Below are 27,492 nucleotides of genomic sequence, written 5' to 3'. Positions count from 1 at the left end.
TTGGAAGGCCAAAGCTAGATTGTGATTTAATTCAGTCTTCTTGAAAATGTGTAACAGGCCATGTCTCTGCAGTCCTCTGGGCTTTCACTGGATGGTAGTGCTAACATAGAAGACATCATTGCTTCAGAAAAAGAAGTCTGGAACAAAGAGAAGTTGACTCTTCAGAAATCCCTCAAAAGGGCAGAAGCAAAAATATGTGAACTAAAAGCCGAACTAAGAAATGATGCTGTACCTCAAAATCGGAGCCCAGACTCTGAGAATGCTGTATTTAAGGTACACACATCCCTCTTGCCGACCCTAACTGAACAGACCACAGCATAGAGTTACCGCTTAGACTGTGTCCCTGGGCATCTCTTCAGTCGGCTAGGATTACAATGTCCGCCTGATCACAGATCTATAGAGAGGCATGCCTAGAATTGCACCACATTCTGCTCTGCTTTTCTTGCTGTCAGCATTGTGACCCTATGCCTCAGAGTCTCATCTTCTCTTAAACAAACAAAAGTATTCTCTATCAGTTCCTAAGCAAAGTACCATGACTCCATGGAAGAGCATCCTCCATGAGTCGCCTCTCTAATGCAGAGAATGAACGCAATAGTAGTAACTACCTTGATCAGTTAACCTGAAGTCCAAAGTGGAAAGGAAGAAAAGTTCTGGAATATTTTAGCTATGGGGTGGACATACAGGGATAGAAAACATTAACATATTTAAGAACCTAAATGGATGAGTGGCTGTAATTTTAAAAAACAAAGTCAGCATTTTAAAAACATTCATGATAATAACAAAAGTATTTGCAGTAAATTTGAGTAAAAGGGTTAACCCCAAAATAAACACGAAACATAACTGATTTTAGACATTGTACTCCACGGGCTGCTTCCGTCTCTGGTCAGCTTGGCTGACACAGTAAATGACAGACAGCCTGGCACACGGCCTAACCCTTGTTTGCTTTTTCATCTAGATGGTCTTCCTCTAGAGAGCAACTCAGTGACCTCTCTCCTGTCTTTCTTCTTCCCTTCTTTAAATACAGAGACTCTATGGTAAATACTTGAGAGCGGAAAGTTTCCGCAAAGCTCTTGTATTTCAGAAGAAATACCTGCTGCTGCTCCTGGGGAGATTCCAGGAGTACGAAGAGGCCACTGTGGGGTTGCTTGCCCGCATGGCGGGATGCCCAGGCTTCAGAAATCCTGAGACCGTTGCCAGCCGCCCAAAGGGGTCCACCAGGTTTCGCATAGCCGCCAGAGTTGCTGTTGCAGTTTCGAGGTAAAGCAGTGAAGCAACATCCTTTCGGCCATAAGCCTCCTGAGAACACTGTGGAGAAGGCACTTTGGACAGCCTGCTCACTTCTTTCTATGGGTTCACGGTTGCAGCAGAATCTCTCCCTAGAAAGTGTCTTTCCAGGGAGGAGTAGCTGATGCCTCCAGTCCAAATTGTCCTTAAAAAAATTCAAATAGGGCTGGAGATTTAGCTCAGTGGTAAAGTGCTTGCCTAGCAAGCACGAGGCCCTGGGTTCGATCCTCAGCTCAAAAAAAAAATTCAAATAAACCTAGCTCACACACATAGATCATAAAAGGAGAAAGATGTTTCTGAAAAATTACTTAGGCTGGTATTTATATTCCTTTCCTTACTTATTAAAATAAGTCATCCCCCAGTGCCGAGCTGAAGAAGGAAGGCCTGGTCTGAGGCAGCTCAGGTCAGGGGTTAGCCTCTTCCCTGGAAGGCCAGGCTAGGAACTTGGCATCTGTCCTGCATGTGGCTGCAGTGGAGTGGAGATCCCAGCTGTCTTCCTCATGGCCTACTAGAGTCATGGTCTGGGCCTCTCCCTGGGTCCCTTCCTTTTCGTCTCTCCACAGCCAAAGTCTCCAAGAAATTTTGATTTTTAACAAGCTCTGCCAGTCAGATGATGTGAGATACTTCTCCAGGGGGCTTGGCTGGTTTTCCTTTCCTATTTCCTTTTTTTAATGTTTGTGTGTATTGGTGTTATACCCATGGGTATGTTTGTGTACCACATGTGTGCCTGATGTCAGATCCCCTGGGAGTAGCACTGCAGTCTGTTGTGAGCTGTCCTGTGGGTGCTGGGAATCAAATGGGCTCCTCTGAAAGAACCACCAGTGCTTTTAACCACTGCACCATCTCTCCAGCCCTGACTTAATTTTCTTTGGAAACTGAGGCTCAGGTTTTTAACTGGAAGCTGTTCAGAGATTACTGTCAAGAAACTTAGTTCACAGATGAAGCACCCTGAGGTGACAAGCTCAGGGAGGCCCAGCCTCTGTCTGCACTGGCAGCTCTACCTAGGGGCTGGGGCTTACCTCACTGCTGGCTTCTGACTGGCTGCCTCTTCCAGGCCTCACTTAGCTCTCCCCTCCCCTCCCCCTGTGCCCCTCTCCCTCCCCCTCCTCCTCCTCTTCTGTCTCATTCCCTTCATCACCTTGTATAACATCAGCCAGGGTCAGCACAGTGGGACTCACTAACAAAGACAGCTCCCTTTCTACTGGCTCAGAGGAGAACACATGGTGGCGGAAGTTAGCCTGTAATGCTGAGAAATGCCAGAAGCTTCCACAAAGGAGGGAAACTACTGTCAAGCCCTCCTCTCCCCTCTTTAGGGGTGTGGTTTGAGATGGGGTCTCATGATGTCACTCTGGCTCTCCTGGAACTCTCTCTGTAGACCAGGCTGGCCTCAAAGTCACAGAGATCTGCTTCCTCTGCCTCCCAGTGCTGGGTAAAGGTGTGCACCACCAAGCCTGACTCACCCTCCCTTTTTGCCCTGCTTAGGTCTGGTATTTGACCCTCCTTAAAATGGACCCTGAAATTGGCATTAAGAAATTAAAACTGGTTCTCCAAAAAGTTCCATAATCCAGGGCAGAGTGGGCAGTCAGCACGGAATTCGGCTGGCTGGTGTCACACCCCCATTCCTTTCGAAACCCCCACTGTTATTCCTGCTCACAGGTCCAGCACCCCCCCCCCCCACCCCCATGCCCCTCACCCCCCACCCCACTCCCCCACCCCCCACCCCGTCTCCCTGCCTGACTCCACCCTTGCCTTCCCTTCTTTCCCCTCTCCCCTTTTCTTGGCTCGCTATTCTCTGTCCACTTCTGCCCTACTTACATGGCCCTGTTAGCGACATCGGCCTCTCACAGCTCTGCCCTGTGCCTGGTGTCTGGGCCGTAAACCAACGGAGTACGTAGAGTTTAGCCGAGGCAGTCATGTGATTGTGCTGAAATGTGTTGTGTGTTCATAATTAAATGGCATAATTTTGTGGAATGTATATATTTATATTTATATAGCTGTGCTTTGAGATTTTATCTTGGGGATCTCTTTTAGAATGAAGTATTTGGTTCGGCGGTGGCATCAAGTCAAAGGTTCTGGTCCTATCAATATTAACAGGGATGGCTTGGGATTGAGTCCAGGTAAGGTCGGAATGGCCGTTTCTGTGTATGACTCAGAAATGTTGTGTATGTAGCTGTCAACCTCCTACTTCTAATGCTGATGGTGTCCAGAGACCGTGAGCACCCTTTGAGCAAGGCTAGGAGCTCCCTTTTCAAGATTTGAGACTGATTTATGGAGCATGTGGACTGCACCACGCCCTGTTTATCTTTGTTAATTCTCCCAGGCCGGTGACAGGCAGTTACTGTTGCTCATAGCAAGCCTTGGAGAACACATGCCATTTGCCTCGATTATCCAGCAGGGAAATAGTGGAGCCAGGGCTGGAGAGCATTGCTGTTGGTCATGGGAAAGAATTAAGGTTCTGAGCTTGCATGGTTATAAAGTAATAGGAACTTTAAATTCCTTCTCTCTCCTGGAGAGCACAGAATGGAGGATATACTGTGATGTCGGGCAGTGCCATGTCCAGGTGTCCTGACAGCTGAGCCCTGGAGAAAAGGAAGTATGTTTGGTACCCTGAGAGTATTTTAGGATAGCCTTACACTGAGATGAAATCTTTACCATGATGAGTTGTGTTGGCACAAAAAGTTAGCAAATCTTGATTTCACAGTTGTTTGGTTTTACATTGTTTTGTTTCCAGTAAAGTTAGAATAGTGAAGACAAGACTTGATTACATTAGTGTAGTGTTTTTATCCACATCATCTCCCCCAACAATGCACAGACACTCAGAAACCCTTCCCTCGCTGATGTTGTTACAACTAAAGGATTTTACAGAGCAAATAGTCCAGTGGGCTTATTTTCTTTGGAGCATAGTTCTTAAGTCATGTTCGAAGGCAAACAGAAAACCCCTGAAAAGGCTCCTTGGTTTGTACTGTTCTCTTTTAGCAAGAATCGAAACTGGCTGTAAATAGTACCTAGTGTCATGTACTGTTCTTTAAACTCTTCCTGCTTTGATAGCTGTCTTCAGAGGCTTGGTACTTTCTTTAGGTGTTGAAAAGACTGATCCCCTTTATCATTCTTCGGGTGGACTGGAATTGTATGGAGATACAAGACAAATGACATACCGCTCAAGATCAGACCTAGATTTCCCTAGATCTCCCTTACCATTCAATAGGTAAGAATTTATCAAACCTGGCTGGAGTAGTTATAGTAATGTTTCAGAGAGACGCTGTTAGGACTTATGAGTGCTTTGCATTGTGATAGCTAGACATCTTTAGTTATATATAGTTTCTATATCTTAAAACTTAGAATCAGGCCTACTTTTTAATTTCTAAATGGTTTTGAAAGGCATAGGAAGTGTATGCTGTAGTTAGACATTGGAAAAGTATTGACTGCCATCCATTATAAAAACAAATTGTACATGCATGAAAAGTTGATTTACACCTGTCCATCATTTACTAAGCACCTCTGCAGACTTGGTTTTAGGCCTTCTTATGACATTGGCATCTTTGAGTTACCCTTGCTGCCCTCTACTTAGAAGTCTGGTAGTATAGATCAGGCCATGTATAGACCAGGGAACAGACAGGCTGGCAACCGAGCTGCATTGTTTCTGGAAAATTGGATTCCTGAACATACTCTAATCCATAGGTACCCAGGGACTGTAGCTGATTTAAATACTACGTCTCTGACCTACCCTCAACTCCAGCATTACAATCCTGGCAGAACTCTGACAGATTACGTCACCCAGATGGAGGCACTGCAAAGAAGACTTGGAAGTACTGTACAGTCAGGTGCTGGATTTTACACTTTTCTGTCGTGCCAGGACAGACCCGTTGACATGCTCCTTTGTGTTAATCAAAAGTTCCCGGGTTGTCCCAGCTTCAACTCTAACCAGCAGAGAACTGGCTCTTAGCACTCCCTTGTTCCACAGCAGCCTGATAGAATGATCTGGTGCTGTCTTCATTTAGAGTAGACAAAATGCATGATCACTGCAGGGTCCTGAGGCTGAGCCATGGCAGAACCTGGTCCTCATGTGGTAGAAAGCACAAGGGTAGAAGGCAGAGCAAGCCTTGCCCTAAGCAAGTAATGCAGCCACTGCCCCCGTTCCTAATGTCATCTACATGTCATTTAAACAAGCATCCCCTGTAAGCATCATCTTTTCTCTCCTCCAAAGTTCAGCGCCATACAGTCCAAAAAGGTGGACTTTAAGGGCTGGAGAAATAAATGGCTGAGTACCTGAATTCAGTCACTAGGACCTACAAGGTAGGAGAGAAACAGCTCCCACAAGCTGCCCTCTGGCATGCACTGTGGGTATACCTACACACATAGATCAAATGTCCTTTTTAAGAGGTTTTTCCAGATAGACTTTGTAAGACTTCTTTTATTCATCAGAACTGTACACAAAGTATCGTTGTTTATGTAGAGGCAGATTCCATTCATCAGGGAGAACTTCCCTGTCTCCATTCACTGGCCACTGGCCCAAAGACGGTTGTGCTAGCAGTGCACTGGGATGTTTGGGTGGTATTTATTCTGTGTGGGGGTACTTGACCTCCATATTTGTGTACCACATGCATGCCTGGTGCCTGCTGAGGCCAGAAGAGAATGTCAATAACCAGGAATGGAGTTTCAGAAGATTGTGTGCTGCCATGTGGGTGCTGGAGATAGATCCAGGTCCTAGAAGAGCAGCCAGTGCTCTTCTAAGTGGTCTCTCCAGGCCCTAATCATTTTCAAGGACTCTCATTCTGTCACATACTGGGGACTAGTTATTTAAAGCTAGTTTGGCCCTTTATTCAGGAAGTCATTTGTTTAACCCAAGCAACCTTCAGAGCAGTCAGGAAACACATTAGCATTGTCTCACTTCCCTTGCTTTAGGGCCAGTCATGGTGACGTCTATAGTCAGCCTCTTAGAACTAACTTCAAGCCATGGGAGCTGAAGAGATGGCTCTGTGTTAAAGGTCACACCCTGTCGTTCTAGAGGACCTGCAGCTGGTTCCCAGCCCTCAGTGCCAGACCGCTCACAGCTGTCTTGTAACTCCAGCTTCAAGAGGGCTAGAGCTTTAGGGCATTCTTGGACTGTACTCACAAGTGTGCATGCACACACACAAACACAAGCACACACATCACACATAAATCTTTAAGAAAAAAATTGAAGTTCAGGCCTGAAGACACTGGATTTGTTTTCATTGTTTTACATTTTTGTGTATGTGCATATCTGTGCCACAGCATGCATGGGACATTGAAAAACATGCAAAAAGTGGTTGTCCTTTCCCTATGTGGGTTCCAGGGATCAGACTCTGATTGTCAGGCTTGGCAGCACCTTGGCCATTGAAATATTTTGAGATGGTTTTAAACAGCCCATCTGCCTATGAGAACTGGCTGCCTGATAAAGGTCGCAATCTAATTGTCTTGTTTTTATTTGACAGGTTCACCTTCATTTCAGTCTCACGCTGGCATGAGGAGATAATCCGAGATAATCCTCCATTTTACACTGGCATGAGAAACGCGTATTAACTGAATTTTAAATAGATTCCCTTTTATAAATCAATGGCTCTTTTGTGCTTTTTTATTGTGAATATTCAATGGGACCAACCAATGCAAACACAGTTATGATTGTATACGAATCCTTGCCAGCACATGAAGAGAAACTGGAGTTTGTGTATATAGGCATTGTGTGTGTTCGTGCACAATAATCATTACATTACATGTATATTTGTGGGATGCTAATTTAAATGATTAAATTATAAACTGTATTTATCAGATGGGTGGAAAGATTAAACTTTTCCAATGACGATGCTGCTGGATGTGTAGCGTGCAGTGTCCTGTGCTTTTCTTACAAGGCTACCTGTTTCTGCCTAATAGATTTGCTGCTGGTGATGAAGACAGAGCACGTCACCTGTAGAGACCTATTTTTGTATTATGGTAGGAGTTTTGAAGTTTCCTGGGGTATTTTGTCAAGTACTGAAATAAAAACGACTTCACCGTTTTCACCATACTGTATTTGAACCTTCATTTTTAACTAAACCACAGCTCAGCTCATGCTATAGATCATTTTGTTACTTACCTCTAATAAGGAGAACTTAGGATCCAAAAAGTGGGTTTCTCTCTCCCTCCATTACAGAACATTTTCAGTGTGCTTTGATAAGTATTTTCAACTCCTAAGTTGGCATTCTCATGATTAGTCCATAGTTTATTATATTTAGTGTTCTTATGTCCAAAAAAGCCTCATCACAAAACTAGACACAAAAATCAGCTCAATAAAAGTGTAGCAAAAGTCCAGACACGCCCTGCTAAGCTAGCCAAAATCTAATTGGGAAACTCTCAGAGAGAATACAACTCTCCAGGGTGTTTCTAGAAGATATTGTTTGACTCTTAATGGCCTTTGATTTATAGGAGCACAATCACGAAGCTGTACATTGCTGGAAATTCCTAATTAGTATTATTTCCCGTATTAGCAACTAAGCTGTCTAGAAACAGCAAAGCTATTCTAAAACAACTAGTTGAACGGGAGAGCTGTCCATACGAACCTTCTAAAGCTAATACAGTTGCCAAGTCAAGGCAGTTCTGTATGGGAAAGGCAGATGGACAAGTGCTTGCCAGCTGAGTCCACCCCACTGCTGGATGGACGTCAACCCTCCTATGGCCTTAGGCCTCTACCATGTAATCTGCAGTAACTGGTCTGTGCTCAAAACCTAATCTGTTGAATCCTGGTGCTTAGGCCCTTTATTTAATTCACATCACTGAAAATATGTCCAAGTCTAAAACTTGTCAGTAATCAGTTACTCAAGGGTCACAACTCTGTGCCACAAATCTACAAGTCTAATCAAAGTCTAGAACCTTCTCAGAATAATATAGACGGAATATCTAGGCTTGCAGAGAAAATCAATTACATAGAAACAATCATCAAGCTTTAATAACATGCCAGTGCAACATCTGTGTCCCGGAAGTCCGCTAACTACCATAACATAGAAAGACACGCTTTGCTGTGAAAATGCCTGAGGCTCTCACAGGAGCTGCTAACTCTAGTGGCGTGCCTAAATTCATAGCTGAAGGAGATACCAGCGGGAGCCTAATTCATACAAATAGTATATAATTTCCCAGATTCTCGGATCCTTTGAACTGCACTATTGAAGCACATACCTTAAATCCATCAGTAGACTAGTGAAATTTTTCTCATAGAGAATTTTAATGTGAAACCTTTAACAGCAGAGAGTTGGGCCTTCATAACAAAGTCATCAAGCCTCTTAAAACTATAACATACTTTAGAAAAAAGTTACTTGGGGGAGGGTGTTTCTTTTTTTTGGGGGGGGGGGAACAGTCTTGCTATGTAGCCTCGGTTGTTCTCAAAATCCTCCTGCCTCAGCCTCAAGTGCTAGAATGACAGCATCCCACAGGGCAACAGAGTCATCTTGATCCTAGACAGAGTTGGGCCCATGGTTACACTGTTAGGCTCAGGCTCCTGAACACAGCCCCCACAGAATACAGCCAGTGATGCCATTTCCCATTCCAACCTACAGCCCAGAAATCACTGGTCTCAAGATACTACCCTTTTACAAACCTGGTCATTGAAATGTCCCTAGTTGTGTTCTGGAGAGGGTACAGAGAACCTTGAGCAAATTGCAATCAGACCCCAGAAGGATTCACCAGAATATGACCATGTGGAAGCAGCAGCATGCATAAGCATGCTAGTATTTATCATCTTTAGTAAATAGCGTTCTCAAGGCATGGTCCGAGTCTCTGCCATCTCCCTGTGGCAGTACTTCAGGTTAAAATTTCAAAGGACTCATCACTCCCTCTAACTGGTGTTCACTAAGAGGCCCACATATACAAATAACACATGGCCTTTGCAGAATTTGACTAGGCTTTTAAACTTGGAAAACAACACTCTCTGAAAGTAGTCTCCCTGGAGCAATGTGTGCTTCTGAAATTAATACCTGGACACTGTATTCTCTAGTGTCTGCCAACTACCTAGATTCCCCAAAACAGTTTCTAACTCAAAAGCTTGGTTTCCATGAAGTCCTATCAAAACATACCCTATCAAAACTATTATAAACTGTTTCAAATGCCATTAGATCTGATAAAATCACTGCGTTAATAAGACATTAAAGTCAAAACTGGCTTTCAGAATTACACACTCAAAAAACAGTACACAATGAAAGCTGTTTGTTAGCTTCTTTCTCTCTCAAGCTGCAGCTTGCAGTCATGAACCCACACTGGTCCTTTGTTCCTTTTTCATTCTGATCTTCTTTTGTAACGGATTACTGGGTTCTCAGGGGTGTGAATCATTGTTGTGTAATTCACACTGGGAAAATATCCATTGATGAGGTCGAACTCATATAAACGAAGCATAGTAGACCAAATTGTCTTAATTTGAACATATGCAAAATTTTCTCCAATACAACGATGACGTCCTGTTTAAAAAGTAAAAAAAAAGTTTTCATCAGAGTAAGTTTGAACAATCTTGCCTCTCAGCCTGGCGTCACAGTGTTGTCGATGAGCGGAATTGCAAGAGTCCAGTAAAGGATGACACCTTGTACATAAAGTGAGACTGTGCATCCTGTGAAAGCCCAGGTAGTCCCGTGTGGAAGAAAATGGGTGTGAGCATGATGACATTTTTTGAAATTTAGTATTATTGAGGTCAACCATAAAGAAAGTTCAAATCATAAGATGATAGTCTAGCTTGGGTATGTGTAGATCATAGATCCCAAGTGAGCTCTGGTGGTAAGTCATGGTGAACCAGCCAATCAAAACTCCAGACCTCCACTACAGAGACAATAGAGGGGATTTAATAAAGCAGAATAACACCTGTGCACTGACGTCAGAATCTACACATGCAGAAGCTAAGAAATGACAAGATGCACAGGGAAGCAAGGCCAGAGCTACCTTAGACATGGACCACACTAGAGAATTTAAATTGATTTCAAATTTGATCACATGACTAAAGGTCCAGGAACCAGTGCAGTGTGGTACTAGACAAGAATCAACAAATAGATCAAAGGGATAGAACACAGAGCCCAGAAACAATCTGACAGCTATCTTGTCTCAGCAAAGGTCCTTGGAGCAAGCCAAGAAAATGCTGGAATACCAAGACATTAAACTGTGGGTGTGAGGAGAATCTAAGAATCACAAAGTTCATCCTCTTCTCACATCAAAATAATTCAAGGCAATCCTAGATTATCAATACTAAAGTCATAAGGGTTAGTAAAGAACAGGAAATCACATTCATGACAAAGACAATGGCCATGAAGTTTTACGTCAGGAGCATTTTGACTGGGTCCAGCATTGTGGTATGTGCCTTTAATCCCAGCATTCAGGAAGCAGAGGCAGGCTGATTTGCATAAATTAGAAGCCAATCTGATCTACAGATTGAGTTCTAAGCCATCATAAGGTACATAGTAAGACCCTGTCTCAAAAAAAAAAAAAAAAAAAAAAAACCAGAAAGAGAAAAAGAAAAGAAAAGATTGGGGCATCTTTGTAAATATTTTTTGCTAAAGAAAAAACAAAATTGAACATAGCTTATCATCATGCTTGCATAGCCCATTAAGCATTTATTTGTGGGAGCCTCATTTAAGGGAGCCACTTACATTGGTCTGTAGTCAAGAAGTCTGTCTTAAAGTAAAACGTTAAAAACTGAATAGCCACAGACCAGAAGTATCCTAACTGAATGAACAAAAGAATTGATGAATTCTGATGTTTTACAGCGTTACATAAACAATGTTTATAGACAGATAAATAACAAGGAAAGAGAGCAGTAGCTGGAGTGAGATGCAGCCACAGCCAAGGATTGCCAGTAACTTCTACAACTGGGAAGGGACAAGAAGCCTTCTTCAAAACCTTCAGAGAGGAGGGCCCTGCCAACACACCAATTTCAGACCACTGCAAGATGACAATCTCAGTTTTCCATATCTAGGTTATGTTAGGTATAGACACCCTAAAATACTAACATAGGGGTGAAGAAAAGCCTAGACGGTGATTAGGACCATCTATTGGCAGGACATGAAAAGGATTTAATAATTTAAGCTGTCCAGAAATGGACTATGTTGCCGCATAAGGTACAGGAGCAGTCCCGTCCATGAAAGCAGTGGAAAAAGTCACCCGTTTAGTGATGCTGCCTCCCTCGTTACAGAATCTGAACTGCTGAGCTAACGGCCCTTTCAATTATTCATCTACAATCCTTTGTATCTTATGTTAACTGTATTTATTAAACGATGATCAGAAGTTCTGTGTCTTCATATGTTTGAAATTATTAAAAGGACGTGGGTCAGAGAACGTAAGATTTACCCTTAGACTTATGAAATATTCCATTTTACAAAGATCCCATTCCCAATGGCATACTCCTTTGAGAAAAAAAGATCTTTCTCTCCTCCTCCTTCTCTTCCTCCTCCTCCTCTCTTCTCTCTTTGTCTCTGTGTCTCCTCTCTCTCCCTCTCTCTTTCTCCCTCCCTCTCTCTCCCTCTCTTTTCGGTAACTGAATTTCAGGTTGGTTTACTGAAGAAGGACAGATTGGTTAAAGAGGCAAACACTTCAACCTAACGTGTAAACAGTCATCTTACCAGCTCCAAATGGCACATAGGCAAACTTCTCTCCTGATGCTGGGTTATCCTGTAAGTAGCGGTCAGGATTAAAATCCAATCGTTGGACCCAGGAGTCTTTTAGTCTTTGATTGACAGTAGGAGAAACACACACCTGATGTCCTGGAGGAATGGTGTACCCTGCCACAGTCTACAAAGTGAGAAAGAGTACATTTCATTAGAGAATGTTTCAACATGGTACCAAACAAGGCACTAATCAGTGTCAATGTCAAGTATACATACATTTAAAAACTGTACAGATGATAAACCAACGAAAGTTATCTGAAAGTGATGTACAAGTGGACCAATACTAAACTAGAAGTATATATACAAACCCAGCCCAAGGCAGAGTAGAGTTTCAAAAACTTCATAATCTGACCTACATAATTCATACGATTAAAAAAAACATTATATTTAAATCCAACAAAAAGTGTATCTCAAACATTTAAAAACTGCAATTGTTAAATGAAATGAAAAACAAAATTAGAATAGCATGTTCACTACCTGTATTTATGTAACAATTTTCCTAGGTTTACAATAATGACCATTTTTACTTTCATAACTTAAAATAATCTCTCTGTAACTGGGTCCTAGGCGGGGAAATCTAGCCCAGATTACCTGAGGGGTCCTGGCCATTCTCATCATGGTCATTATAGGAGGTCTCAGTCTTAACGTTTCTTTTATGCATCGATCAAGTAAATTCAGATCCTTCAGCTTAAAAAAAAAAAAAAGACCAAGAATCATTTCTGGTTCCCACCCCCCCCCCCAAATATTCACCATCCCTCCATAGCAGAAGGGAATTATTTTAATTTCCTAGTCAGCCTGAGAGGAAAAGAGTAATGGTGACTGGGTCACGCTGGCTGACGACCACTCAGTTTTAACACTCAGTCCATGGGAAAAGTCGGCGCCAAGGTAACAGGACCAGGGTCAATTGTTTGGTTAAGGATAAATAAAATTCACTCTTTGAAAAACTGAGATAGTAAAAAATCAGTGTCAACGTTTTCAAAACTGACAAAGGCATATAACAATCTACCATAAGTTCCTTCAAGAAAAAGTGGTGTATCCTGGTGAGAAAAGCAAGCTTTGGTATGTAACTTACACTAGTGCAGATCAATGGGAGCCTTGGAAAGCAAAGCATGACAGCTATAGGCTCTCTACTCCAGACAGGCCAGACCAAATATGGCAAGAAGAGCCAGATACATTCAGCAGCTCTGTACGGGAAAGCTACAAGATGCAGCGCAGACATGAAGAGATCCAGTCACCCACCTGTGCGACCAACACACACAGCAAGTGAAGGCTGAGGCAGAGTTGTAACCACCTGAGGGACTGTTGAAAATGCGCCCTGAACATGCAAAGCTCCTCAGCAAAAGCTAGGAGTTAAGAGAGCTTAAGAAATCTCTAATGGATATGCCCAGGAACGGCAGCATCTTTGATCCCAGAGGCAGGCAGACATCTGGGAGTTCAAAGCCAGCCTGTCCTACGCAATGAATTCCAGGCCAGCCAGAAAGACATACTGAGATGATGTCTCAAAAAAAAAAAAAAAAAAAAAAAAAAAATTTTAAGAAATCACTAATCATTATGTGGCCACAAAAATAAATAGCAGAGTTCAGTTAATAGAGATGCATACAGACTTCCTATAATCCTGTCATCTGTTTAAGAAAGTCACTGAACATACAAAGTAGCACATACACTTACAAATAGCCGCAGAAGTAATAAACCTCGGGAGAGGGCTCTCACTTCATTGAGATCTACTGCTTTTCAAAGTAGTGAGTTCAACAAAAATTAGAAACTTTCCCAAAAAAGGAAAACAAGAACTACAGCTCATACATACCACAAATGGAAGACTAATGTGAACTATCCCTGAATTAGATTAAAAACAAAAAAACTAAAGCAAATAGCCTCTTGGAGAGCATTCAAATGTAGTACTAACGGAAGAGAAATCCACAATGGTACAGCAGTCACAGGCCACGAGGCACGCAGGACATGTCCATTCTCCCTGCTGGCCAACTCTCTGTCGACCCTTCCTCTCCCTCCTACCAACGCAGCAGCTGCCTAGTGACCTCAGGGACCGGACCTGCAGCCCCAGGTTTGTGCAGCTGCCATCCTGGAGCCTGCAGAGGGTCATGGGCTGCCCTGAGCACAGCTTCCAACCAGGAAAGACACTGAACTCACTAGACGAATTTAAACTGCCTATTATAAAGACCTTCAAAGAACAAAAAGAAAATTAGGCCTAAAGAATTAAAGTATGAAACAATATGGCAATATCTCACCAAATAGAGAATAATAGATTATTTTAAAAATATAGAAATTCTGAAACTGGAAGATAAAAATACATTTTTTTGTTTGTTTGTTTTTGTTTTTGTTTTTCAAGACAGGGTTTCTCTGTGTAGTTTTGCACCTTTCCTGGAACTTGCTCTGTAGACCAGGCTGGCCTCGAACTCACAAAGATCCACCTGCCTCTGCCTCCCGAGTGCTGGGATTAAAGGTGTGTGCCACCACCGCCAGGCTCTAAATACAATTTTCACTAGAGTATATCAATAGCAGATTTGAACTGCCATGAGAATGGACGTAAAAAGAATACTCAAGGGCTGGCAAGATGGCTCAGCAGGAAAAGGAACTTGCTGCCAAGCTTGATGACCTGAGTTCAATCCCTGGAGCCCACATAGTGGAGAGAACCAGCTGTTCCATGCTGTTCTATGACCAACACCTGTGTACCATGTCACATGCATGCACATACCACACACAATAAATAAATAACAAAGCATTAAAAGAATAGGCTTAACAAAAAGGTGTAAACCTTTTCACAGAAAAGTAAAAAAATAAAAAAATAAAAATGTTGGAAGAAATTAAAAGGCCAAAAAGAATGAAATGCTATGCCATGATGCCATGTTCATGGGGGTATGTCTACAAACTAATAGTGTCAGGATGGCAATATTCCCAAACTAATGTGCACATGCAGTGCAATCAGTCACAAGTTCACAGAAACTGACAAGCTGACTCTAAAATTCTTATAAAAACTCAAGGAACTAGGAATATCTCTAACAATTGGAAAAGATGAGAGCCACACTCTGAAATTCAAATCTTGCAAAAGTAAACATAGAGCTAAAACATAAGCTAGACATCAGCTTGACAGGATGGAATTTGGAGTTCAGAAATAATGCCTTAAATTGATGGCCAATAGATTTTGACAAGATCACATAGTGGGAAAAGTCTTTGCAACAAACAGTGCTGGTACAAAGGGATTTCTACATACAAAACAGGTACAATGGTCCCTCACAGCACATTATATTCAAATTTAATTCAAAACAGGTCAAAGACCCAAAAGTAGGAGGAAACTATGAAGAAAGCAGAGGGTAAGTCTTCACACTTTTTGAAAACACACACAAATGCTCAGGGAGTGACAGACATTCTTCTAAGAAAACATCACAAAATACTCATCTTAGCCATCAGGGAAAAGCCACTCAGCTCAAAAGACCACTTCACATACATTACAGCCAGGACAGATAACAAGCATGTGTAAACATCAGAACACATGTCAATACTGTCGATGAGGTCAAAAATGGAGCAAATGTTTGGAAAACATCAAACACGTAGTTGATGTATGACCCAGAAATCCCACTCCTAAGTATGTAGCTCACAAAGTGGAGGTAACCCAAATGTCTAAAAATGGACAAATGAATAAGTAACATGCACTATGTGCACACTATAGAGTATTATTTGCGACAAAGATTGAAATACTGATCCATGCTTCAACACGGACGGACCTTAACCCTGTTATGGTTTGGATGTCATTAAATATGTTCACCAGCTGCCACTAACATTCAGAAAGCCCAATCCAAGGATCTCTTGAGTTTGAGGCCAGCCTTGTCTACATAGCAAGTTCTAAGCCAGCCAAGAGCTACCCAGTGAAACTCTCTCTCTCAAAAAAAGTATTCCCCAAAGGTTTATATGGTGATGGCAAGAAGTAGTGGGATGTTTTTAAGAGACTAATAATGGGTGGTCATTAGCGATATGACCCTCTGAAGGGGTCAAGTGGTCAATTGGTGGAGAAGGAAGTTAATTCTTAAGAGGTAGCTGGTATATTACCAATCAAAGATGACACAATAAAACTATAGCTATATAGTTTCTATTATATATGTTTATATATGATTATGCTTAGCAAACAAAATTGAAAAACATACATACACATGAATGGATTTATCCCAGGAATGTAAGAATATCTGTATGTAACATACCATTTTAATAAAGTGTCAAAACAAAATATAACAGGAAAATGATAAGAACAGGGTTTGCTTCAGAAGTAGCTGCCCAGTTATACAGTGAGAGAGAAACTCTCCCGCCTTCCTGCCCAGCAAGCTGGGTGGAGCACCTATATCAGCTTCTAGTTCCCTTTACTACATTACCATTTGAGGAAATTTCTGCCCAAACACAGCCACAGAATTCCATGTAACCCGAGGCTCCTATACTTCATTAAAAACCACCACATACATATGATATGCTCCGTGCACAGAGGCCAGCCATGAAAGCCAGGCACGAACGCAACAGGGCAAAGCATTCTAAAGCCTCGGTACAAACCCACCTGAGAAGCTTAGAGAAGCAATAGCTCGGCTCACTCTCTCACTAAGGGTGTAGAAAGGCTTCTAAAAGTCTATCAGTCGAAGCCACCAACCTGTTCATAAGTCAAGGGAGGCAGGTCGTCGCCACACACTGCTTTCTGTTCTAAGTAGCACTTTTCTTGAAGCTGTTTGTCTCTGGCCAAAAAGAAGCCCATCCAGGCGCTGGTGGTGGAGGAGGTGTGCTGCCCCGCGAGCAGCAGTCCGATGAGCATCCCCGCTACCTCGTCATCTGTCAGAGGGTGCCCGTCCCTGGGGATGGACCACACACTTAACATTTGGCAGACAGTTAATATTAATACAGTTGCCATACATAATCGACTCTTTCTTTATCTGCTACCAGTCAGTGTCCCCGGTTCCCCTCCCAATAGAGACCAACCAGGAGAAAGCATGACGTGGTGTACAAAAGACTTCCTTCCAGTTTACTCTAGCTGCTGGCATCGCAATAAGGCATGAGGGGCCAGTGCTTTATGTCTCAACAATTTACAAGTACCAATTTGATGTTCCACTGCCTTTACTTTAACTGGAAATACCAGCAATCTACATTTTCATGTATAACTTCTTGTATGATCTGACAGTTCTTACTTGTATGTAGAGTCTAGTAATGTTTGGAGAATGTCATCAACCTTTTCTTCTGACTGCCTGCGTTTCTTGATGACCTTGTAGAAAATATTCTTGATCTCTCGATGGGCTCTGTCCCTGCGTCTACAATTTAAAATCAGAGTATTTTCAATCGAGTAACATTTCATAGGCTCACATTCAAAACCAACACCAAACGTAAAGCAACATTAACTTCACTGACTGAAGCAAGTGACAGAAACTCAGAACCAGAAAAGAAAGGAGTCAGGAACTCACACTGCTGGGCATATAACAGTCCTTAGGGCAAGGACAGTCAAACACAGCTTACACTGCTAACACACTACTTCCATAAATAAGCATGACATTCCTGTACAAGCATTTCCCAGTTCAACATAATGCATGTCTAAATTAACATAACATTCTAATTTTTCCAAACCAATCCTCGAAGCTACCAAGCCATACTGGCTCTTTCCTAGGATTTTAGTCTACTTCCCACTTTCTATAGCTGTGTAATTTTTGCGGGGAGAAAAATCCTTATAGATTCAAAACACAAACTCCAACTCCCAAAACATTTCCTTTGATCAACATGTTCACTGTGTAACAAGAACTGGGAGGCTCAGGCCTTTGTCTCCAATAGCAAGTCCACACGATCGACATACTAGTGAGCAACAGCTAGACTAACACCACGCAATCCTGAGGCTGAGGAGACAGCTCAGTAGTTCAGAGCTCCTACAGAGACTGCGAGTTGAATTCCCAGAAACCACATCTGACAGCTCAGCCTGTAACTCCAGCCTTATAGGCTGTTTGAGCTGCTAGATAATGTCTCTAGCCTCTGTGAACACCAGCACTCACGTGTGCGCGCACGCGCGCACACACACACACACACACACACACACAGAGAGAGAGAGAGAGAGACAGAGAGACAGAGAGACAGACAAGAGACTTAAAAATAAAATCTACTTTAAAAAACCAATACTGACTCCTAAAAACCCATCATGCTCTCTAACAAAACCGCCCTATTTCCTGTAAAGGGCTGCCGGTGAAGACAACTGAGAGAATGCACACACAAAGGAGGGCTCCATTTCAAGCCTCACAATGTGAGTGGAAGAGAGGATAGAGTGTAGAGGGTAAGGCTTGTTTGAGTGAGTGAATAGTGACGGTGTGACTTCGAGGTGGAACATGTGTTTAGTATGCCCAAGGCTCTAGTAACAAAAAATCAAAAGTACATGGAAGAATTTCATTAAATCGGTTGGTTTGAGTAAAACAGAAAAAATCAGGCTATAACATGAGACTCTTCTAGAATTCTGACATGAGCAGGGAATGGAGCGGGCAGAAACAAGAGGATGTTCGTGTATGGGAACCTATGGGTGAGAAGCAGTACAGGGCATGCCAGCCTAATATACACAGAAGCATTTATTTTCTTTCTTTCTTTCTTTTTTTAACCACAAAGCTCCTTGTAAAGCTCCTCTCTGGGCTTACCCTTGCACTGCAGTAGCCTTGGTTGGCAGCTACAGAAGGAGCAGATGTCAAAGGAACAAAGCTAAGAGCAGAATTCCCATCTCACGTAAACAGAAATGACCCAACAAGGGAGGGAAGCTGGCAGCTGGCAGGGCCTGAGCTCGACCAAGTCCTAAAGGCCACATTTCTTTACATCAGAGACAGTCCCTGTCCTTAAGGAGACTACAGTACAGTGGCAAGGGACAAACATTCCAAAGAAAGGTCCCAAGAGAAGTACTAAAAAAGCCATCAAAGACTTTCCACAGGTGCCCTTTAAAAAGCTGCGCTCTAAGTACGGCTTAGAAACGTCTTAGAAACAAAGACTACATCAGGAAGGAAAAATACTACAATAGGCAACAAACTACCTTATCAATAAAATAAAGCTACTTGAAACGAGCTCACTATATAAACTGTCTTGAACTTATAAAATGGGGCTCCTACTCAGCCTAAATTAGAAAGCACAAGAACAGCACAGTAACTGTGGGAAGCCAGTCAAGTGCGAAGTGGTCCTTATCCTTACCTGAAGCTAGGCAGAGGCAGCCAGCCTGGCAGCAGCCAGGCAGCGTGGCTAAAGCCTCCATCCAAATCTGCATAGAGTTGGGCCACCTTCTCATTGAGCTGGCTTCTAATTTCCTTTCCGTGTAAACAATGGCTAGCTGTTAAAATGATGAGTTCAGAAAGTGCTTCAAACACATCTAAGGGGAAGAAAAGATCATTCTCATTACAATTTTTAAAAATCTTTTCAAATATTTTCATAAACATATAAAGAAATTGGGAAGAAAAAATGGGAATATATATAAAATATACATATATATATATAAATATATACTATATATAGTTATATAAATATATTAATTTTAAAATTCAATAGCAAGCACAATCCTATTCATACCTCCAAAGTCTCCAGACAGCTATGTAGCTATGCAGAACTCTGGAGGCAACAAATCATTGACCACACTGCCCCTCTGCTCAGCTAACTCAATGCCACAGAGCACCTCTACACCTTACTTACAAATTCTTCATCTTGAAAAGATAAGATGACTATTAAAAATAAAGCAGTAATCTGACTTCCAGGTCACAGCACCAAAGCTGTGAATAACATCATACAGTTTACTCGATGCATATGAAGACAATAATGAGGACATTCCCAAGAAACAGGAGTCCCAAAACCAAAGGTGGTATTTTCTCTGGGCCAGATGAAGATAAGGCATACATACAGAAGTCTTGGCTCTATGTACTAGAAAACTATAATCACCATTATGCAGCCCAACATTGGAGACAAGCATCGGGTAGGCCCATAGCATGGCACTTGAAAGTCACGAGACTCTCTAACTCTCTTCTTTGACTCTACTACTATCAAATGAACTTCCAGTTCACATCTGGCTTTCCAGTTAGACTTGCCAGAAGGGAGATCAGGAACGTGCTGGTCCCCGGGCTCTAATGGCATGCCTTGTGCTTTTACTTGCAAACTTTGTTTTAGACTGCTGGGGTTTGACATGGGTGGTGCTATGTAGTGCAGGCTGTCTTCAAACTTGTAATGCTTCTGCCTCCACTTCCCAAGTGCAGGATTCCAAACATGTTCCACAATTATTTGTCATAAGTGAGACCATGCCTGTAACCCCAGCATTCAGGAGGCAGAAGAAACCTGTACTATACAGCAAGGCCCTTCACAAATAAACAAATAGGCATTCTAATGTACACATCAGTGCCTCTGTGACTAGAGATTCCATCACGTCAGCTTCAGGTGTAGTAGAAATAATGTCCTTACACCTTTTACAGGAGCTGACACCCAGCATCAGGAGGTGGTGACGTGCTGCCTCGAATCCCTCTGGCCTATGAGCAGATATTGCTCCTGGCATGGGTACACCCACCGGCTCTCAGAAGACAACACTTAGAAGTATGCTATAAAGGCCGTGTTTGGTATCACAACTGCATAGTCATCCACACATCCCTCCCTCAGATACACAGCAGTTCATGCTGTACTGTTCTGTACATACACAGAAAGAGAAAAGAATAAAATAGATGCAATGATTCTGCTTACTTCTTTCTCCACTTTCTCCCCAACTCTGAAAGTATTCCTTTGTTTCTTTTTCAATTATAGAAACATACTGCTTGAAGTGGGCTATGTTAAGACCACTTTTTAACAATTTCTTCTGTTCCAAAAAAACCTTCAAAAAAATAAAAAGAATTAAGGGTGTCTACAACATTAAAATACATTTTTTATTTTATTCTAAGATATTTCAGGTTATCCTAACTACATAACAAAGAAAACATTCTTAAATTTGAAAGTAAAAACAATAATAAGATTTCTAAAAACTAAACCATATATGGAAACGAGATCATCTATGCCACATATTGAGATAACACACTAAAAAGGTGGGGGGTCCTCTCCCCAGGTCCTAGGAAATGATATGTTATGTGGGATGTTCTGTATGTCAAATGTGTTGCTCTGATTGGTTAAAATAAAGTGCTGATTGGCCAGTAGCCAGGCAGGAAGGATAGGGTAGGCAGGACAAGGAGAAGAGAATTCTGGGAAGTGAAGGCTGGAGCGGGAGAGATACTGCCAGCTGCCGCCATGACAAGGAAGATGTAAGGTACTGGTAAGCCACAAGCCGTGTGGCAAAGTATAGATTAATAGAAATGGGCTGAATATAAGAATAAGAGCTAGACAATGGTAGGCCTGAGCTAATGGCCAAAGAGTTTAAATAATATAAGCATCTGTGTGTTTATTTTGTAAGTGGGCTGTTGGACTAACAGGGCTTGGTGGGGGCTGGAGATAAGGTCTCCAGCTACAGATGTGTCAGTAACCTATCTCTCGCCTTCTAATATCCCAGCACTCTTTACTCAGGGACACACTTTCCTGTCCTGGTTATCTTCTAACCCTCCAACCCAATGCAGTCAAGACACTCTCCCAAGAGTCCATACCCTTCACTGTTCTTTTACCCTTTCACATAGGTCCTCATATAGTTCTAGATATCATTCATCACTGACACCATCTTCCAGAAGTTTAGAATAAAATAATTTTGTTAAAATAACTAATAGCCCTTGGAAACATTTAAATTTTAAAAACTCTAATAAAACATGCTTAAAATAATGAAGAGATAAATCTGAACAAAATTTTTGGGAAGCCATTGCTTTTGAACAAAAGTAGAGACATTCTTCTTCACACTACTCCCAACCCCAGAAACACTAACATTGACTCTTAACTGCCATACTCACATGGGCTAGTCTGGTATGGCCCTAGCCAAAGCTTCCAGGCACCTGAGTCTGTTACCTAATGATGTTTTACTCATAACACTTCAATATTATGTTAATTTGGGAGCGGGTAAACATATAAAAAATATTCCATATCCAAAGTAGACACATTAAAAGAGACTTTTTGTTTAAGACTAGCTCTCACACTATAGTTCATGTTGGGCTTCCTGCATCAACCTCTCAAATGCTGAGATTTGAGCCACCACAGTTGGCATAAGAAGGGTTCTGAAGGCACCAATTTCCAACTCCAAGCTCTTGGGCTGGAATACCAAGTGGTGGTGAATCAGAAGTCCTTTTGATGAAGTAGTGATAGTTTCTTCTTCCTCTCAAGTCAAATCCCAAGATGTTAAATTATTATTGATTCCATTGCTTTGCATAGGAAAACTATTTAAAATTTGTTTAGCCTTGCCAACAAACATAAAACAAAACACACATGGTTTCTTTTTAAATATCACAAAATTTCAGATTTCTGGAGCCAAGGAATAATTAGTCCTGCACTACAAGTGTGCAACATTTTACACGACTAGCTGTAACTGCTCTCCTGTAGATTCGTCTTTTCTCCAGGACAGGCATGTCACCTACTGCATTTGGCACGTCGTATGCCACTCCCTTCCCAAACACGGGCGTCGTCAGTCGGCTGTAGACATCCTCCGCATTCAGATCTTCATTTTTACTATTGAAGAGCAGTGCAGCTGCGTCACTCCCCAGAAGGTAAGTAAAGGTCTTGCCCACCATAGTGAAGCTAAATACAGGTCCATACTGAAAGAGAAAGGTGATGTCACAAAAACATTCCTTACATCACAGACTAAGGAAAGTTCCAAATACTCATAAACCTCTACACAACTATTTCCATCTGGCCATATTACATCTCCTGTCTTCATCACAAAAGCAGTATAAATATAATAATTTATTCTTCTTCACAGTTTATCCTGAAAATATTTTCTATCATGCAAAACATCAAACCTCTAATGCATTCTATGAATCATTAGATACCAGTGTTAGCTCAGCTAGTTGCTTTTCATTATTGGATAGATAAGTAATATGCAAGTTGTTTTTAATTATCATTTTGTTTTATGCTGACTATATAGAATTCTTTACTCCACATTTGTAAGAATATTATATTTTCCCTTTTGTTAAAAACTAATTTACTGGGGCTGATGAGATGGCGTGTGGGTAAAATCACTTGCCATCAAGCCTAATGACCTGAGTTTGATCTCCGGAACCCATGAATAGAATGACGTCAAAGAATCAGAGAAAGGATCCGCACAAGTAAATCAGGGAAAGTGTGGTGTAAGAACAGAGTATACAGGACCTGGGAGCTGGCTCTGTGTACTGCCCTTGCAGAAGACCTGAGTTCAGTTCCCAGCACCAGCTGAGCAGCTGTACCCGTAGCTCTGGAGGAACCAATGCCCTCTCCTGGCCTTGGCAAACAACTGTATTTAGGTGTACATACTATCAGAGACACAAAGGCTTACACACAATTAAAACTCAATCTTAAAAGTGTTGGGGATACATTTTGGATGCGGGAGGGACACACAAGCCCCAACCTCTAGCTGAGGAGCTCCTGATAATTCATGACTGCTAGGGGACAGTCAGGTTTTTAAGGTGTGGCCCCAAGTAGGTTGACCATGCTCTAATGGATGGCTCCATACTCATGCACATATAGACAGCACTAACTGGACTGAGTCTGTTATTTTTCTTAAAAAATAACAAAGTTGAGAGGGAGACATGGGGGAAGGATCAAGGAGAAACTGGAAAAGGAAGTGGGAGTAAATATGATTGAAATACATTGTATACATTTAAGAAATTCTCAAAGAGTATTTTAAATTACATTAAAACAAAGGATAGAGTTCACTTACATAGTTAATACTGGGACGTGAAATAATTAACAAGAAGTCCAAAGCAGGACTTTGGAACAAATGGCTGATCTGGGGAAAAGCTCTGCTTACATAGGGAAGAAGCAGGCCTTGAGTGTTCACATCATCCAAGTGGAGAGTGAAATCACACAGGACGGACAGAACAATCAACAAGAGATAGGAAATTCCAAAGACCTATGATCAAGAAAGGTGGGTGTTTCAGGGCGATGCTGGCACACACCTTTAATCCCAGCACACAGGAGGCAGAGCCAGGCAGATCTCTCAGTTTGAGGCCAGCCTGGTCTACAGAGTGAGATCCAGGACAGGCACCAAAACTACACAGAGAAACCCTGTCTCGAAACACCAAAAAAGAAATATAGGTGTCAGCATCACATTATATGAAAATAAATTTAAGACTATTTTTTAAAACGTAATTGTTAGAACTACAGGTTTCTTTGAATCTCAGAGACTATCCCAAGACAAATACTCTAAGAAGTTAATAGGGTCAGCAAGGCCTTTTTATCTCTTAAACCAGAGATGTTTTCAATAACGCCAATAAACAGGGAGGGTACAGTATTTTTTTTTTTTAATCTATTTAAAGAAAAACACTTCTCTAGCTTCTCCACCTCTGGTTATTTAAAACACTTACCTTCTCATATGCGTTTTCCAGGAACTCAATTGGACTTTTCCCAAATGCTATTGCGTGACCAAGGAATGGAACTGGAGAGAAAATGTACGGCGGACTTTTCTGCAAAAGAAGAATGAAAAATTTAGTTTTCATTTCATTAAAAGAGTTTCATTAGAAGCCATCTTGAGATTAATGTTTTTAAAAAGTATATTTAGAGAAAGCATAGTCAAAGAGAACTCAAAATAGAAATGACTAGGCAGAAATTCACTTCAATTTTAAACATTGATAACTAACAAAAAATGTCCAATATTATTGAGGCTTCAGGCAACTTTGTAGTCATTAGTGGAGCACACAAAGAGGAGTGTTGACTGCAGGTCTCTGGTCTCTGACGTCTACTAGCACTCCCTTTGATCCCAGAGTCTAGCCTGACTTTTTCTGGGACAGAAAAAGCCAAATAGTAACCTCAGAAAAAATGTTTCTCACATTTTCAGGGAAAAGGAAGTTTGCCATGCTTCTCTGACTGCAAATAGCTAGATCCACCAATACTAGAGAGAATGAACCCTCTCCAGCAGGAATTCTGTAGCACTAGTCTTAAAGGGGCTTTAAATGCCCCTTTAAGTGAGATCTGCAGGTTGCAAGACTCTGTGAGGGAAAACCTGCAACTCTGAAAATGGACGATGTTCCCCTAATCTTCGGTGGTCTCAAAACACCAAAAATCTCGCCACACTTAGAATAAGGCAATTTGTCTTTCCAGTGACAAATAAAATCTCCTCAAGTAGTGTAGAAGCCGGGTGTGTAATGCACACTTGTAAACTCACCCCCCAAGGGGTGAATGCTGGAAGATGAGCAAAGGTGAGCATTGATTGGCTCCATACCAAGTTCCACCCCATCTCAAAAAAACAAAACAAAACAAAACAAAACAAAACAAAAACCGCTCTTAAAATTGCATATCTAATACAAGTAAGAAATAGTAACTGCCTAAAGCTTGCTTCGGTTCAAACAAAAGTAATTTTAAAAGCAACTTGGTTGGAACCAATTGCTGGGTACAGTGCAGTTTTTACATTCCAGTTTCCAAAAGGAATGTTTACACTGTCAGCTTCCAAAGGGTGATTTCCAAAGCTACCTAATGTTGACTAAAAGGGTATTCATCATATACATTTGGAAGTGGTTTGCTGTAGTGCTATGCTAGATTAACAGTATCACAGGAAAGTCCTTAGGACACTCTCCTGTGTCACTTACGAACTGATTGCAATCTCCCTGACACTGCTATTAATCGCCATTACATCCAATAGTTCACAGGATACTAAACACACAAGGCAGTATCAACAGTGATGGCCACTAGGGCCGCAGCGACCCATTACTCGCCATCAAGACCCTCAAAGAGCCTAAACACCTCGACGGGAAACGGCAGAGCCAGTACAGAGCTCAGCACTTACAGCCACAGGCAAGACCATCAGACTAGCCACCTCCATCCAGGCCGCCCAGTCTGCACATCCATCATCAGTCTTAACTACAAACGCTGCAAAGCACGATCCTAGCCAGATGATCAAAGCCACCGCCACCGCAGAAACCGCCACAGCCAGCACAGCCCCGACCGAATTCGGATTCCAGCGATGGGGCCAGCGTGACCACCGCCAACAGCAAAGATCAGGATCGCCTGCAGCACTGGCGTCTGCAGCCACCTCTCGGGTCCCCAGCGCTCCCTCCACCGCAAGCGCCCCCGAGCCCACTCGCTTGGCCCGTGCACAGACCGAGGACCCCTGGGATGCACGTACCGCACCGGCGGGCAGCTGGACCATGTAGCTTATTGCGAGGCGGAACAGGTAGACCAGGCTGAGGGTGAAGGCGCAAGCGATGAGCAGCGTGGAGAGCAGGTTGCCTCCTGTCACCTGCTCCATCGCTTGGCCCAGCACCCAGCCGCCCGACTGCAGCAAGCCCAGCAACACCATCCCGGTCGCCGCTCCGCTCCGCCTAACGAACTGGAGGCCGAGGTCGCCGCCGCCGCCGCCGCTTCCCCGAAAAGATGGAGCTGGAGAAGCCGGCAGGTGGGTGGGGAGGCGGCCTCGGCCTCCGGGTCTCTACAGGCCCGGGCACGGCCCACGCCCACAGCCCGCCGCGCGCCACCGCACGTCACAGACGGGGCGGGGCCTCCTGCTGACCGCGCCCCCGGCTGGGTGCGGGGATCCTTGCGCCGAGGGGGGCACCTGGGGAAGTGGGCTTTGCCTATGGCACTGGGGCAGGGGGAAGAAAGCGATCGCTGCAGACACGGCCACGTCCAGAGACCCGCGGGCCACGAGGGCCCCTGTGTCGGAGGAGCACGGCGCCGGGAGCCGGCACCGGAGGGCGTGGCGGAGGGATCTGAACTAGCGTGGTAGCCGGCGGAGGGGGAGCGCTCTGTGATTGCACCACGCGCCGCTGAGGTGATCTCGGCCTATGTGGCGTCAGCGGGACAAGTGGTCCGGGTACCGCCCACTCCGTGTGGCGCGGGCCGCTGCACCTATCCCGGAGGTGTCGCCTCCCAGGCCTTCAGTCGGACCGGCCCTGCGGTAGCCCTGCGATCAGAGTGGTGAAGAAACGCTGTCCTGCCCAGGCCGACTGCAGAGTGAGACCATCGGGTCACCCTACAGCCCCGTTACCATCTGACGGGTTCTTTGTGTAGAGCCACAGAGTTAGCAACTCTGTGTAGTGTGCTGCTGCACCAAAACAAGTCTTCAAAAAGAAATACAGATGTATCATAAGTACACTGAGACTTGGCCAAGATCCTGGAGTTCAGTTGAAGAGAGGGAGGAAGGGTTGTAAGAGCAGGGGGTCAGAATCATGCTGGGAAAAAAAGCACAGAAATAGCTGGCCCAAGCTGGTGGGAGCTCACGGACCCTGGACAGACAGCTGGGGAACAAGCACGGGACCGAACTAGGCCCTCTGAGTGTGGGTGAAAGTTGCCTGGCTTGATGTGCTTGTAGGTCCCCTGACAAAGGGACCAGGACTTATCCCGGGTACACGAACTGGCTTTTTAGACCCCCATTCCCTATGGTGCGATACCTTGATGCAGGGGGAGGGGCTAGGTCCATCCCGACATGGTATGACAGCCTGTGTTGACTACCCAAGGGAGGCCTTGCCCTCCATGAGGGGGGATGAGGGTAGGTGGGGGGAGCGGGAGAAGAGGAGGGAGGGGGAACGGGTTG

The 27,492-nt window shown here is 43.2% G+C and overlaps 2 protein-coding genes across 11 annotated transcripts in view; one reads left to right on the top strand and one right to left on the bottom strand.

Annotated features, from left to right (window-relative positions):
- Positions 1-7,306, top strand: part of Akap9 (A-kinase anchoring protein 9) — a 118,196-nt gene extending 110,890 nt beyond the window's left edge. For 7 of the 10 annotated variants that reach the window (XM_036180755.1, XM_036180752.1, XM_036180760.1 and 4 more), the window contains 6 exons: positions 58-273; positions 1,025-1,257; positions 3,316-3,401; positions 4,363-4,489; positions 4,963-5,105; positions 6,738-7,306. In XM_036180755.1, coding sequence (XP_036036648.1) covers positions 58-273; positions 1,025-1,257; positions 3,316-3,401; positions 4,363-4,489; positions 4,963-5,105; positions 6,738-6,778 — 846 coding nt within the window. In that variant the 3' untranslated portion in view covers positions 6,779-7,306. The remainder of the gene's footprint in view (positions 1-57; positions 274-1,024; positions 1,258-3,315; positions 3,402-4,362; positions 4,490-4,962; positions 5,106-6,737) is intronic. The other 3 variants (XM_036180763.1, XM_036180762.1, XM_036180756.1) reach the window with 1 other exon arrangement.
- LOC118579472 (lanosterol 14-alpha demethylase) lies at positions 7,293-26,387 on the bottom strand. Its single transcript, XM_036180764.1, has 10 exons — positions 26,086-26,387; positions 24,332-24,430; positions 22,409-22,585; positions 20,613-20,739; positions 19,092-19,266; positions 17,081-17,200; positions 16,552-16,747; positions 12,501-12,596; positions 11,865-12,033; positions 7,293-9,722 (listed from the first exon to the last, which is right to left on the bottom strand). Exons 1-10 carry the CDS (start codon positions 26,257-26,259, stop codon positions 9,544-9,546), a joined length of 1,512 nt encoding a protein of 503 aa, XP_036036657.1. The 5' UTR covers positions 26,260-26,387; the 3' UTR covers positions 7,293-9,543.
- Positions 26,388-27,492: the final 1,105 nt, after the last annotated feature.

This window comes from Onychomys torridus, chromosome 3, assembly GCF_903995425.1.
Source record: "Onychomys torridus chromosome 3, mOncTor1.1, whole genome shotgun sequence".
Lineage (NCBI taxonomy): Eukaryota > Metazoa > Chordata > Mammalia > Rodentia > Cricetidae > Onychomys > Onychomys torridus.
Note: the sequence above shows the minus strand (reverse complement) of the source record. Positions and strands in the feature narration are given on the sequence as shown.